This window comes from Lynx canadensis, chromosome A1 (genome assembly GCF_007474595.2).
Source record: "Lynx canadensis isolate LIC74 chromosome A1, mLynCan4.pri.v2, whole genome shotgun sequence".
Taxonomy (NCBI): domain Eukaryota; kingdom Metazoa; phylum Chordata; class Mammalia; order Carnivora; family Felidae; genus Lynx; species Lynx canadensis.
This window is the reverse complement of record NC_044303.2, coordinates 123,803,257-123,819,192: the sequence shown is the minus strand read 5'-3', so window position 1 is coordinate 123,819,192 and position 15,936 is coordinate 123,803,257. Positions and strand designations below refer to the sequence as shown.

The following is a 15,936-nucleotide window of genomic DNA, read 5'->3' as shown; positions in this document are numbered from 1 at the left end:
ACAACAATATTATCAATAAGCAGGTACTATACCCTTTCAACAAGTCAAACTATACAGTATTCTAAGTGAGAGGTACCACTAGTACAACATTCACTAGTATGATTATAAATCAAAAGGACAGGTAATAACAAGTGTTGGCTAGAATGCAAAGAAATTACAATCCTCATACTTTGCTGGTAAGATTTGCTGGTAAAATGGTACACCTGCTGAGGAAAAACAGTCTGCCAAGTCCTGAAAAGGTTAAACATAGAATTACATATGACGTTGCAATTTTACTTGTAGGTATATATGGAAAAGAAGTAAAAACAAGTTCACCTAAGAACCTGTAAAGAAACATTCATAGCAGCATTATTCACAATAGCCAAAATGTACAAACAACTTCAATATACATCTGCTGATAAAGGGATAAACTGTACTAAATCCACACAATGGAACAATATTCATCAATAAAAAGGAATGAAGACCTGGTACATATTGCAATATGGCTAAACCTTGAAAATATGATGCTAAAGAAATGCCAGATACAAAACATCACATATTATCTGAATACATGTATATGAAATGCCTAGAATAGGCAAGTCTATAGAGACAAAGAATAGGTTAGTGGTTTGCTTAGGGGAAAGGAAAGAGGAAGGAAATGGGGAGTGAATGAATGGATATAAGATTTCTTTTTGGGTTGATAAACATATTCCCAAACTGATTGTAATGATGGTGGCAAAACCGTGAATATATTAAAAATCAGGAATATTGATTAATGTATGCAATGTGAATAATATCTCAATAAACGTGCTTTAAAGAGTTAATTTAAGAAATGATGGAGTGGCATCTGGGTGGCTCAGTTGGCTGGGCATCTGACTTTGGCCCAGGTCATGATCTTGCGGTTCCTGGGTGTGAGCCCTGTGTCAGGCTCTGTGCTGACAGTTCAGAGCCTGGAGCCTGCTCCGGATTCTGTGTCTCCCTCTCTTTCTGCCCCTCACCTGCTTGTCCTCTGTCTGTCTCTCTCTCTCAATCTCAAAATGGATGGATATTTAAAAAAAAAAAAAAAAAAAAAAAAAAGAAAGAAATGATGGAAAGGGGCGCCTGGGTGGCTCAGTCGGTTAAGCATATGACTTCAGCTCAAGTCATGATCTCATGGTTCGTGAGTTCAAGCCCTGTCTCAGGCTCAGTGCTGACAGTTCAGAGTCCGGAGCATGCTTCAGATTCTGTGTCTCTCCCTCTCTCTCTCTGCCATTCCCTAACTCTCTCTCTCTCAAATCAAATAAACATTAAAAATGATGGAGAAATGGGAACTCTTGCGTACTACAATGGTCAGAATGGATATTCCTCAAAAAATTAAAAAAAAAAATAAGAACTACATATGATCTGGAATTCTATTTCTGGGTATTTAACCAAAAGAATCAAAATTAAAATGGTGACCAGATACTAACACTCCTATGTTCAGTGCAGTGCTATTCACATAGCCAAGGTGTGGAAATAATCTAAATGTCCATGGACATTTAGTGATTTAATCCATAAGTGAATGGATTAAAAAAAAGGTGGTATATACATAAAATGGAATACAATTGAGCCTTAAAGAAAATAATTCTGCAATATGTGACAACATGAACTTTGAGGACATCATACTAAATGAAATAAGCCACAGAAAGATAAATACTGCATGAATCCACGAATATGATTTTTCTGAAATAGTCAAATTCATGGAATCAAATAGTAGAATGGTGGTTGCCAACAAATGAGGTGGGGTATAAAAGGTTAATTACTAATCAAAAGTCATAAACTTTCAGTCAAGCAAGATAAATAAGCTCCAGAGATATGACATATGATAGTGTACCTATAGTCAACAATAATAAATTTTGAAATTTAAAAATTTGTTGACGGTAGATCTCAACAGAATATTCAAGAATTAATATTTTTTCCACAACAAAATTTTTGAAATGAAAGACAAAAGAACTTTTAAACTTAACAGGTGCACTTTACATGCAGAAATGCCAAGTAAATGGAATGAAAAATCTGTACTAAAGGAACCAGATACTGTCATTAAAATCCTGCTTCTTACTATTTAGCAACCTGATTCAATTTTTTCCATATATAGATCACAAGGAAAGAAAAATAATGTTTATTATATCTGGCACAATTTGAAGACTAAAAATACAAATTTCTAATCTTGTGTCATTTTCTCTACATGAAGAACTAAAGTTACATGGACACTTAAAAACAGGTTTCCAAGTGGTAATCTTTAAAACACCATATGATAGCTATGAATATGTACAGATAAACTTTGTCTTCAAATAAAAAAAACATATACTCTTACATATATTTGCTTTAGCATATAAGACATCCCACACCCATATCTCAAATTCTCCTTGTTGTTCCCAAGTCTTAGAAACTGAAAAGGGTCCATTTCAGAGATAATGACCCATGTATGAAATTAACAAGTTTTGAAGCTTTAGCTAATGATCTGCCAGTTAATTGTATATTTTTAATTCATGTTGAGTTTCCCATCTTACTAACAGTTTTCTCTAGGAATTTTTTTAGTAAGTTCTTACTGCATGGAGGAAAAGGAAAGCAACCAGGCCAAACTTCCCTGAGAAGTTCTCCAAGATAAAACAAAAATAAAACCCTTAAGACAATCCAAAACAAAAATACTAAACACGCAAAATGAACAGGCTAATTTGAAAAAAGCTTAAAAGTTGAACTTTGTTTGTTGGGATATTTATGATCCATCAATAGCATTAGAATGCTAGACTGCAGAATTAATTTATTAAGCTATGTGGAGTTACAAAGCTAGGGGAAGATAATGGCCCAAAACACTGAGAGCATGTGCCCTACTCAGGAAGAGCAATTTGTTCAGTGGAGAAGGCAGTTAAGGAAAGTGTCTTAAACTGGGAGGGCAAAGTAAATATTTCTGCCTTCTGTGGGGATCTTTACATTCCCTCCCTCACATGAGTTGATCTTTACTTATTATAACAGAAAGTGGGTACAAAAGTAGGGTACAGCACTTTGAGCAGTTACTGTCTTCTACCTTTCAAGCACAAATGGTTTAGTAGATTAACTCATCTACTTAGAAAGGTATTGGAACTGACACAACTAATTTCAAGGTACCTCCTGAAATAAGTTTCTCAAATTCCTGGTGAGGCCACAGAATCTTAACTCAGTTACCTTAAGTAGCTGTTTTCCAATCGTTGGGCTCATCTTTTCATCCACCATAAGAATCACAATTCCTCTATCATCCATTCCCCTCCTTCCAGCTCGACCAGACATCTGAATGTATTCACCAGAGGAAATCTGAGTGAACATAATTAAAAACACAGAGTTTAGGAGAAAACCTGGTGAAAAACATATTCTTAAATCAGAAAAATACACAAAACACAAGTTAACACATTCCAAAAAAGGGAACATGATTGAAAAAATCACCTTTTAGGAGTTTAAGTGAAAACACAAAAATGCAAATATTACAAGGGCACCTGGGTGGCTTAGCTGGTTAAGCATCTAACTTTGGCACAGGTCATGATCTCACAGTTCATGAGTTCAAGCCCCACTATGGGCTCTCTGCTGCCAGCACAGAGCCTGCTTCAGATCCTCTGTCTCCCTCTCTCTCTGCCCCCCTCCCCCATGCATTCTCCCTCTCAAAAATGAATATGTGAACATAAAAAAAAAAAATAATAATAATGTTTAGCTCCAAAATGATCACATATACCATAGCTAGAGGTAAAGACTGGCTAATCCATGGACATAAAAAACATCTTTGAGCTAGACATTTTGGAATAGCAGAGTCTAAGAAATAAGAAAGTAAACAAAGACTCAAACTCTACTAAATACCAATTTTTACTTGATTGTAATAAACTTTCTTAATTTGCAAAATTAGATTAATATAAACTTATTTTTCAAGTACAGTTCTTATTTTTTGGTATACATTCTTAGAATTCAGGAGAGTCCATTCACCATTAAGAATAGAACCTACTGGAGAAAGGTTAGAAGTCATTTCAGGGTGACATTCAACCACAGAGAGAATGGACAAAGTTTTATCTGTAAGTGTCTCTATACTATTCTCTGATGGAAAGGGTCCACTGTTTTCAGATTCTCAAAAAATATCTGACTCAACGAGTTAAGAACCAGTATCCTACAAGAATGCATATTATGTATTCATAACATCATAGCATCAAAAACAGACCTAACAACCAGGGAGCAACAAAGGCACCAGAAAAACATAACAAAAAAGCCAATCCTAAAAAAAGATCTGATAAGAACATTCTGAAAAGGCAATCCAAGAGAATTTCCGTAAGGCCCAAGAGTATCATTACAAGATTATGGTTGGTTATGATTTTCAGGTTTAATAAAATGATCCTGACTCATCAAGCTTGCTTTAAGTTTAATAATCTATTATACGCTGCAGTCTTACCCTAGAGTCCTTGAGATGCCAAGAAGAATGTAAAGTCGCAAAACACTTATTTACACATTTTCTTGTGGCATCAATTGTATTTGGAGACTTAAGTAATTTTAAACTGATAAATTATAAAGACTTTTAAAACTTACACTATTTTAAAATATAAAACATGAAACTTTTAACTGCTTTACAGACAAATCACATTCTATAGGAATTTTTAAAAGTTTAATTTTCTGAATACTATGTAAAAATTTCTAAAGAGAAATGGCACCTATCTCACTGTACTTCTATTTCTTTTGTATAGCATTCAATAAATTTTAAAACAAATAAAAAAAAAATGCCTTGCCTTTACAATTCTACCGTGAGTGCTTTTCAGTGTTTTGATGATTAGTAATTACTGTCAGAAACTTCTCTAAGCAGAAAAAAATCACTTTCAAGGACAAAAGGTTAAGTGAAGAAATAGCTGACTACTGAAAAATTTCTCAAAACCCAATTTACCTGAGTCTTCTTGGCTTGTACTAGAACTCAAACTAGAAATTTCTCTTCTTCTACCTGCTTTTCACCCCTGCGAAGCTCCCCTGTGTACTGGGTAAGTAACCATTTGCTGCTGTTTCTACGTATAAGGATTGCCCTCTCTATGAAGTGTCTTCTTTCATATGCTTTATCCTTCTGTACATAACTTCTTAGAATCCGTAACACAACATTTTATTATACTCTGCTAACTAAGTTTATTTAGAGATTGGGTTTAACTTTAACAAAGTTTAAATTCAGGAACTGTTTACTGAATGGGTTCCTTGTCCCTGATTAAGAATTTACTTTTTAGGGGCGCCTGGGTGGCTCAGTCGGTTGAGCGTCCGACTTCAGCCCAGGTCATGATCTCGTGGTCCATGGGTTCGAGCCCTGCATCGGGCTCTGTGCTGACAGCTCGGAGCCTGGAGCCTGTTTCAGATTCTGTCTCCCTCTCTCTCTGACCCTCCCCTGTTCATGCTCTGTCTCTCTCTGTCTCAAAAATAAATAAGCATTAAAAAAAATAATAATAAATTAAAAAAAAAAAAAGAATTTCCTTTTTATCCAAATTCACTGTTTTACGCATGATTCCACCTTTCTCTCCTTTCTTGTGCCTTAGAAAAGACATTACGTCTAAACCTATTAAAACCTCTATTTTAAAAGTGAAAGATTAAATAATGAGGTGCAACTGCAGTCAGTACAGACTGGGTGCTTTAAATACCCTAAACTTTAAAAAATGAACATTCTAGATATATTTAAATGCTTTAAGGGCGCCTGGGTGGCTCAGTCAGTTAAAAGTCTGACTTTGGCTCAGGTCATGATCTCATGGTTTGTGGGTTCAAGCCCCACGTCAGGCTCTGTGCTGACAGCTCGGAGCCTGGGGCCTGTTTCGGATTCTGCGCCTCCCTCTCTCTCTGCCCTCACCTACTCATACTCTGTCTCTCTCTCTCAAAAATAAACATTAAAAAAAATTTTTTTTAATGTTTTAAAGCATTCACGAATCATCTGCACACTTATCCCTCATCATCAAACTCTTTCATCAAGAGAGGTTTTTGTTTTTGGCTAATGGATAGAAATGAAGGATCTCAAGTGTAATGTTGATGAACTCGCTTATTGGCTCGGGTACAAATTCTTCAGATTTATAACTGAAAATCTCAAAGATTATACAAGCCCAAATCACTTTAGGTAAAACAAATGGTAAAATAAAAATTATTTCAATACATTGGGGCACGTGAGTACCTTAGTTGGTTAAGGGTATGACTTCGGTTCAGGTCATATCTCACAGTTTATGGGTTCAAGCCCCGTGTCGGGCTCTGTGCTGACAGCTCAGAGCCTGGAGCTTGCTTTGGATTCTGTGTGTGTGTCTCTCTCTCTGCCCCTCCCTTCTCGTGCTCTCTCTCAAAAATGAATAAATGTTAAAAAAAATTATTTCAACATGTCAATTACTTTACTTACCCATCGGAAATCTTTCCCATCAAATTTTCGGGCATTTGTAAATAAAACAGTTCTAGCTGGCATATTAATTCCCATGGCAAAAGTCTCTGTGGCAAATAAGGCCTAAATAAATGAAAAATTTACATGATTAAACATGTACATTAAGCTAAAAAACTAGTTTTGTAATTTTTAAGTACAAACAAAACATTACTTTTCAAAATTAGTTATTAGAGATTGCAAAAATAAGACCACATACTAGTCCCAGACGTGTTTCAGTATTTTAAATATAAAATGATTAAATAGTATCTAATGTCCCTTGCATCCCAGAAATTTTTTAATTTAGGGAAAAGAAAAGTCTTTCCTAAATTCCAGTGGTGCTAACTTGAAGAGGATACTACCGGTCTAATGTACAAAGCATGAGGCTGTAGATTACTTTTCTAAACACAGAAAGTCACATTTCCTGGCTCTCCAACTAATGATACCACAGTTTTGGAGCCATCTTCAGATCTCTGAGGGGAGAAGAGAGCTACTGGCTAAGTTTACTTTTAAGACTTTACCAACAAAAACTGGACCACACAAAAAACTGTATGGTTTAAGCACACAGAGATGTATACATACAAATAAAGTCACTGAAGTATTATCAATCTAAATTTTCACCAATAGAAATGAAAATTAAAAAATCTTATTTCATCAACTCAAAAGAATGCCATTCACTTGTTAAAAAGAATGAAAAGCTATCCATATGACAAAATCTAATAACATGGGTAGTATAATTTTTGTCTAAAATATAAGTCATCAGGTGTCTGGGTGACTCAGTCAGTTAAATGACTCCTCATTTTGGCTCAGGTCGTGATCTCATGATTTGTAAATTCGAGCCCCGCATCAGCCTCTAAACTGACAATGAGGAGCCTCCTTAGAATTCTCTCTCCCTTTCTCTCCCTCCCCCACTAGTGCTTCCTCCCTCTTCCTCTCTCTCTCTTTCTCTCGGACTGTTTCCCTCTCAAAATAAAGAGATAAAATTAAAGTCCTGTATTATTTGTATGTATGTTAATGGGTATTCCTGAGAAGTGAAGGGGAATATGGTCTTCCATTTTTTGCTTTATTTGCAATCGTTCTATTTGACTTTTACCACCACCAAATATCACTTAAATTTTTAAGAAAAGATTCTTTAAAATAAGCCTAAACAATAATCAACAAAAGAACATCAACAGGGCCTTACCAGGACCCAGGTATAAATAGTAACCAATTTTTTATCTAAAATTCCTAAGTTATGTTCTTAAATGTGACTAACTTTTTAAATGTTCTACTTAGTGCTGAGATTCTCAGAACTCTGATTTTTAAAATTCTAACCTGAACATTAAACATAAGATAACTTATGAGTCATATGCAGGTTTATGACTACATTTTGGTAATTTGTTTCCCATTTTTAACACCTTATTTTTGGGTCCAAACATCAACATAACCTTTAAAATTAAGTTAGACTCCCTGCAGTTTAAAATAGCATATCCTGAAAAACTCTTTTGTAAGTCTACCAGCAATTCTCCTGTCTTTTCTAATTGTTTTAATCTGTATATAGAAAGGAGTCCACTAAGAATCAATTCCATTTCTGATAATTAAATAGCACCTTCTGAAAAACCCCACACTGTATAGTGTTACCATTTCTTACTTGAATAATAGGAAGAAAAACCAATAAAATTTTACCTATAAACCTGAATGAAGTATAACACTACATATAAAAATCAACTTCAGTATTTAAGTCATTCCACAGAACCTAGTTTAAAAACATATATATGTAAATATTTACTTTTAAACATTTTTTACATATTTTATACATTCATATGTAGGCACATATATGTAAAGCTGCCTAGAAACAGTGTTCTAAATAATTCTCAAACTGTTGGGACACCTGGTTGGCTCAGTCAATTGAGCAAGCAGCTCAATCTCAGGGTCGTGAGTCCAAGCCCCATGTTGGGTGTGGAGCCTACTTAAAAATAATAATAATTTTCAAACTGTCCATATGACACAATTCTAAGGCATAATAAATAAAAATAAAATCATACCTTTATCAATCCTTCAGAAAAAAGAATTTCTATAGTTTCTTTCAAAATAGGAAGTAAGCCACCATGGTGAATACCAATTCCCCGCTTCAAAAGAGGAAGTACATGTTCGACCTATGTTTGGAACAATGTTTATTTTTCAATAATGTACAGAAAAGGGACATCAAAAATGTTAAACCGAAGTAAGAAAAATGTGTGATCAAGAAAGAAGGCTGTTCAAAGAAATGTTATATAACCTTTTCAGAATAAAAGCCAAAACTAAACCCATATTCCCAGATTATTAAACTCAAAACTCAACATAATTCTGTCCTAGCTTTCCTTAATGTGAATGATATATTTTAAATAAAATTCATATATGCACTGCTGCCTCATTCAAATTTTCCAGCATCACTTCACCTTGTCCCCAAAAACTAAGTCATAAGGACATTTATATCTGCACAAAATAAACTTAAAAAAATAATAGCCAGCTCCTACTAAAAATAAATAAATAAACACAAGGCATACTCAATATAAATATGTACTTCACCTAAAAACAATTGAATTACTGAAGAATTCATCCTCATTAGCACTTTAACAAATGGCATTACATGTCTACTATTAGAACTATGCTAAGGTAACAAAAATGTATCAAGACATAGCTCAGCCCTCAAATACTAGTAATTCAGGTTGGAAGAGAAATTACAAGAACATCTTTTAAGTTAAATACTATTTTAAACATCCTACTGCAGTTTTACAATAAATCCCTTATATATCAGAGCAATCATTTATAAGCAGAGTATGACTGACCTCTGAACTTTCTTTTCACAAAACAAAATTTTCATATATCAGGTCATACTACAGGAGTTCTCAGGTTTGGATGCACATTAGAATCACCTGAAGAGCTTCTGAGATTCTAACAACCACAACACACACCAGACCAATGAAACCAGAACCTCTGAGAGGGGCACCTAGTCATAAGTAGATTTTAGAAATTCCAGGCATTTCCAATAGTCAAAAGAGAAGCCACTGGATTAAAAGCAGAGTAGACATTAAATTCCTTGCTAAACACATGATTTTCATTAGGTGTTTTGTTTGGTGGTTCTATGAATTAAGAAATTTAGTGACTTGGGGTACATGGGTGGCTCAGTCAGTTGTGTCCTACTCTTGATCTTCAAGCTTAGGTCATCATCTCCTGGTTCCTGAGGCTTGTGTCAGGCTCCTTGCTGACAATGCAGAGCCTGCCGGGGATTCTCTCTCTCTCTCTCTCTCTCTCTGCCCCTCCCCCTTGCACAGGCACTTGCTCTCTCCCTCCCTCCCTCTCTCTCTCTAAATAAAGAAATTTAGTGACTTAAAACTAGCACTAATAATTCTGTAGTATTAGGAACTGAAGCAGTAATTTCCAGACCATGCTAGTTTTTAGTTCCCTTAGGCAGCAAATCTTTCCTTTTGTCATCTTTTCAGAAGTGTAAAATAAAAATCAAGGTATTATTTCTGGGTACAACGCAACATATTTAAAGCAGTGCATAAACAGTGCAATATATAGTAACAAAACCAAGAAATGCAAAGTGAAAGTACCCTACCACACTTAATACCCACACCTAGGGACACTAAATCATACCTGAGGGAGTTTTTTATCTTCATCAGACAAGCAGTCAATGGCATTACTGAATACTTCTTCAACCATCTTCTTTTCTTCATCTAAGAAAAAATTCAAAGGTACATAAATATCTAAATGAATCAGTGATACCAAACCTCACACACTGCAAAGAATAAAAATCTATAAAGAATAAAAGAGTATTTAAGGCAGTCAAAAGGGAAAGTGGATAAAAATTACCATTTAATAAAATTCATTGCCCTTCAAAATATATCTAACAGAATTTATCCATGAATAAAAGTACTATCTTATAAAAATAACAAAAACTACACTAAGTGCCATATATCCAATATTTAAGAATAACAATTATAGATCACAGGGATTATTATTATCCACTACTGAGGAAAGTGAGACTAACTCCAAATGATGGAAACTGCTATTAACTGTTAGAGAAGCAATTCCAAAGCATATGCTCTTAACCTTTATACTGCCTTCACATATAGCATCTACTAAATAATAGGAAGCCAATATATATTTGCTCAATTAAATATATGACCCTGCGACATTAAGCAAATTCAGCATTAGCAGTTAAAAGAAAACATTTCTAAGCAGAGCAATTTCTCCATTAAAAAATAAAATATTACTGGGGCGCCTGGGTGGTGCAGTCGGTTAAGCGTCCGACTTCAGCCAGGTCACGATCTCACGGTCTGTGAGTTCGAGCCCCTCGTCAGGCTCTGGGCTGATGGCTCAGAGCCTGGAGCCTGTTTCCGATTCTGAGTCTCCCTCTCTCTCTGCCCCTCCCCCGTTCATGCTCTGTCTCTCTCTGTCCCAAAAATAAATAAACGTTGAAATAAAATAAAATAAAATAAAATAAAATAAAATAAAATAAAATATTACTAACTTTAGGAGTTTATGTGGGTTATCTGTTACTATCACTTTGCTTATGGATAAGTAAAAAAATAGTCCTAAAATGCATGGGTTTAGTTCTGTGCCTTGGTAATGAAAGCAATACAAATGACATTTGATTTTGGATGACTGAGGATATTATTCACTCCTCACAATACAAGATTACATATGTAAAAGGATGAAATGAATAATAAATGGGCTGGTATTCAGTATGCTGAATTTTTGGATAGGCTGTGCTACTACCTAGCTGTGTGACTTTGAGTTACATTTACAGATAATATGTGGGAATAATTTATTAATTAAATACAAGTACCTACTTTATTCCAAAGATTATACCACAGTTAAATAAAGGTCAAGCCTTCCTGGTTTGGATTTCCAGAAGAATGAAGCACAATACTTTGTTTTCTTTTTTAATGTTTATTCATTTTTGAGAAACAGAGAGAAGACAGAGTGTGAGCGGGGAGGGGCAAAGAAAGAGACAGAACAGAATCCGAAGCAGGCTCCAGGCTCTGAGCTGTCAGCACAGAGCCCAACATGGGGTTCAAACCCATGAACTGTGAGATCATGACATGAGCCGAAGCTGGACACTTAACCAAATGAGCCAACCAGGCGCCCCAAAACCATAGCGCTTTCTATATAGAAAGTGATCTGACCAAGAAACCTAACCTTACATAGTCACACAGAAAATCCCCAAAGCAAAGGAGCTTATGGCAATGAAGTATAAGGGAATATAATTCTAGTATTTTTCAGTAAGAGTCTTTGGATTTTACACAGAGCAATGTACTTTAAACCTCCCAGTAAAAGAAAACAAAAGAAAGGAAAGGAAGGAAAGAATAAAACAAAGTCTTTTTAAAGATTTTACAAAGGTAATGAGTACTTGTTACTGTGACTGTAGGGGGAACTGCATATCCTAGCAATACACAATAGATTAATCACAACATATTGATCTTCTTACTAGAAACAGATATACACTCATTTACACGTAACATTAAAACTATGCTGAAATTACATAGTACCTGTGTTAAAATCTAATTTGGTCATCTGAAGAGCATAGGCTTCACAATCCTTCTTACTAAAGCTGAAAATAATTACAGGTTGAAAATTTCTTTCCATAATCATCTTCACAATCTTGAACACATTTGATGGTCCTGCAAAAAGAGTATATAAACATATGTAAAAATTACCTCCAAATGGATTATAGACCTAAACATAAAATACAGAACTATAAAATTCTTAAAAACTATATAGAAGTAAATCTCCAAGATATGATATTAGGCAAAGCACTCTTAGGTATGATATATAACAAAAGAAAAAAAAACATAAACTGGATTTCATCAAAATTAAAAACATTGTTTTGAAGGGGGGAGGGGAAGGGCAGAGAGAAAGAGAGCGAGGAGAGAGAGAAGAGAGAGAGACAGAGAGAGAGAGAGAGAGGGAGAGAGAGAGAGAGAGAGAGAGGGAGAGAGAGAGGGAGAGGGAGAGAGAGAGAGAGAGAGAGAGAATGAATCCCAAGCAGGCTCTACAAGGTCAGTGTGGAGCCCGACGTGTGGCTCAAACTCACAAACCATGAGATTATGACCTAAGTGGAAATCAAAAGTCAGACGCTTAACCAACTGAGCCACCCAGGGGCCCCAAAAGACACCAACAAAAAGTGAAAAGACCACATTACCACAGAATGGGAAAATATAGATAAGGGTCTACTATCCAGAGTATACAAAGAATCCTTATAGCTCAACAACAAGACAATTTCATTTTTAAATTGGCAAAAGATTTTGAATATTTCTCCAAATAAAATATACAAATAGCCAATAGGCACATGAAAAGATAAATGAACACCACATTAGCCATGAGACAAATGTAAATCAAAACCACCCTCAGTTACCACTTTATTCCATTAGGATGACTATATTCACATAGATTACAGTAAATACTAGCAGGGATGTGGAGGAAATAGAAACTTCAGACCCTTCTGATGGGCATGTAAAATGGAGCTGCCACTTTGGAAAATAATCTAGCAGTTATTCAAAAATTTAAACATATGAAATACCATATGACTCAACAATTCCACTGCTAGGTATATGCTCAATGAGAAAAGAAAACGTATGCTTACATGAAAACTTACAGAACACAAATATTTACAGCACTATTCACAATAAGCGATAAAGAGAAAAACCCAAATGTTCAACAACTGATAACAAATAAATAAAATGTGGCATATTCATATAATGAAAAGTCGTTTGACTGTAAAAGGAATGAAGTACTGACATATGCTATAGAATGAATGAACCTTGAAAACAAGCTAAGTGAAAGAAGAAGCTGCAAAAAAAACACACAAATTGTGATTCTAGTTATATGAAATGTTCAAAAAGCAAAAAAGAAATAGAAGGCAGATTAGGGACTGCCTAAGGCCGAGGGGTGAGGGAAGAGGTGAGGAAAAATGAGGAATACTTGCTAATGGATACAGGGTTTCCTTCTGAGTTAATGAAAATGTTCTGGAATTAGATAGCAATTGCACAAGTTTGTGAATATACTAAAATACACTGAGTTGTACACTTAAAAAAGGTGATTTTTATGGTATATGAATTATATCTCAATAAAAAAGCTACGTTAATGATTGCATAATTCTGTTAATATACCAATAACCATTAAATTGTACATTTTAATGGATGAAATGTATAGTATGTGAATTATATCTCAATTAATGTCATATAGGAAAAAGAGATGAAACTTTATCCAATTTTATCATTTACTATCTAGATCTTTATATAGCTTCCTGAGGGAAAAAAGTTAACAAAATTTCTAATTACCTTTTGTTCCTCCTTTTCGCCCCTTCTGATCTCCTTTTGCCAAATCACCAGCATCTCGAAGTACTTGCATTGCAGTATTAAAATTATCTTCTCTGAAGTCACCCTGGAATCAAGTATTTTTCTACATTACTTCAATAAGATTTAACCAAAATCCAAACATTTTTCATACCTCCAAACAAACCTTCCTCAAAATAAAAATAATTTAATACGATAATGATAACAAAGGTCACTAAAAGAGTTAAAACATGTTGTACAGGGACACTGGGTGGCTCACTCACTCACTCAGTTAAGCATCTGACCCTTGATTTCAGCTCAGGTCATGATCTCACTGTCATGAGATGAGCCCCCTGTGGGCAATGACCCTGGAGCCTGCTTGGGATTCACTTTCTCCCTCTCTGCCCCTCTCCTGCTCACAGGCATGCTTTCTCAAAAATAAACATTAAAAAAATTGTAAAACAAAAAATACAAAATAAAGTTGTGTGTAAGGTACAATAAAAGGTGATAAAGAGGTATTAAAAGGGGGTAAAGCAAAACATAACATATCTGAAACACATCCTAAGTCCCTATTCTCCAGGCATTTTAAAATACTGGGAAAGAAAAATCTTAATTCATGCACAAGAGAAACAGAGAACCAAACACAAGTCTTAAATATAATTTTTGAAATACAAGTACACACAAACCCAACAATTCTGGACTATAAAACTACTTAAGAAAGAAAAAATGAACTTCTACCCTGACACTACAGATTAAGAATCACCATTACTCCCTTACATTTTCATCAACCACAAGGTGCAGGCCATCTCCCCCTGCTGGAAAAATGTAGTGCTGCAGTGGTGTAGGCCGATAATCTGTGTAAATTACATGACAAGGCTGTAAAAACAATGAAAAACAATTAGGCATATAATATTTAATTTCTTCAAAATAATACTGTGTATTTGATCTAAGTAAAAGACCTTGGGGAAATACACTTTTGAATTCAACATCCCAAAAAGAGAAAAACTAAAAATTTTTAAAACAAGGCAAGAGAAAAATGTGGAAAAATCAGCTCTCAAATGACATTACCATCTATTCAATTTTATCAATACCCTAATTAGGGCCAGATATATGATTTGAGTTTCAATAAAGACCTTGGATTCATACCCTAGACTTGTGATACTAAAATTAAAGAAGACGCCTGTTACTACACTGCAGTGGTATGGTGAAACAGAATGTTCCCTGAGATAAATGGGACTTTTCTGACCCAAAGTGAGTTTTCAAAGCTTTACTAAATCAGCAGGTTGAAGATCCACTAGGTTTCTATTGTACAGAAGCAACATAGGTGTTAGAAAAACACAATTAGAGACCTTATGAACAGATAATACTTTGTAAGAATATTGGTACAAAGGAAAAATGAGGGCAGGAAAACAAAACCAAGAATAAATTTAGTACACATAAACAAATGTTTGCCATAAGGCCCTATACTGCTGCAAAAGTTGGACCACAAAAGTAAAAGGAAAACATGTGACTGTGTTCACAGAAAAATCATATCACATGCTCAGGAAATGCCCAGCTCTTTCCTGGTACTGAGGTCTTAGAGGAAATTCTCTTCTCAGAGGGCTCACTCTATGAATGCATTAGTTTCCAAACCTGGCAGACCACCAGGATCAACTTGGCAGCTTTTAAAAGTCAGGGCTCCCAAGACCCTACTCCGGGAGATGCTAATATATTGGGTTTACGATGGCACTCAGAAATACAAATTTAAGGGGCACCTGGGTGGCCCAGCTGGTTAAGCTTCCAACTCTTGGTTTCAGCTCAGGTGATGGTATCACGGTTTTGTGAGTTTGAGCCCTGCGCTGGGCTCCGTGCTGACAGCGCAGAGCCTGCTTGGGATTCTCTCTCCCCACCTTCCCATCTCTCTCTGCCCCTCCCCGACTCATGCTCTGTCTCTCTCAAAATAAATAAATAAACTTAAAAAAAAATACAGACTTGTAAAAAGCTAGTCAGTTGATTCTGAAGAGCTTGCTTGACTTGAGAAGTAATTTCACATTAAAAGGTTTTCTTAATTCTAGGGTGGTATCAAGAACAAAGTATATAAGATAGCAATCACAACTTAACATTTTAAGTATTGAAGACTTCAAAAAACAAAGAAAATACCTGTTTATGTAAATGGCAAATCCATTCAGCAAACTGTCGGGCATTTGGAATAGTAGCCGAAAGAAAGACATAGTGGACATTGTCAGGAAGCAAAATAATAGTTTCTTCCCATACAACACCACGCTCTGAAAAAAA

The 15,936-nt window shown here is 35.2% G+C and overlaps 1 protein-coding gene across 1 annotated transcript in view; it reads right to left on the bottom strand.

Annotated features, from left to right (window-relative positions):
• The window catches only part of MTREX (Mtr4 exosome RNA helicase), a 110,003-nt gene that overhangs the window by 69,752 nt on the left and 24,315 nt on the right, over window positions 1-15,936 (bottom strand). The window contains exons 8-15 of the mRNA XM_030321033.2: window positions 15,802-15,926; window positions 14,440-14,538; window positions 13,669-13,771; window positions 11,878-12,009; window positions 9,980-10,059; window positions 8,386-8,496; window positions 6,347-6,448; window positions 3,160-3,285 (exon numbers count right to left, since the gene is read on the bottom strand). Coding sequence (XP_030176893.1) covers window positions 3,160-3,285; window positions 6,347-6,448; window positions 8,386-8,496; window positions 9,980-10,059; window positions 11,878-12,009; window positions 13,669-13,771; window positions 14,440-14,538; window positions 15,802-15,926 — 878 coding nt within the window. The remainder of the gene's footprint in view (window positions 1-3,159; window positions 3,286-6,346; window positions 6,449-8,385; window positions 8,497-9,979; window positions 10,060-11,877; window positions 12,010-13,668; window positions 13,772-14,439; window positions 14,539-15,801; window positions 15,927-15,936) is intronic.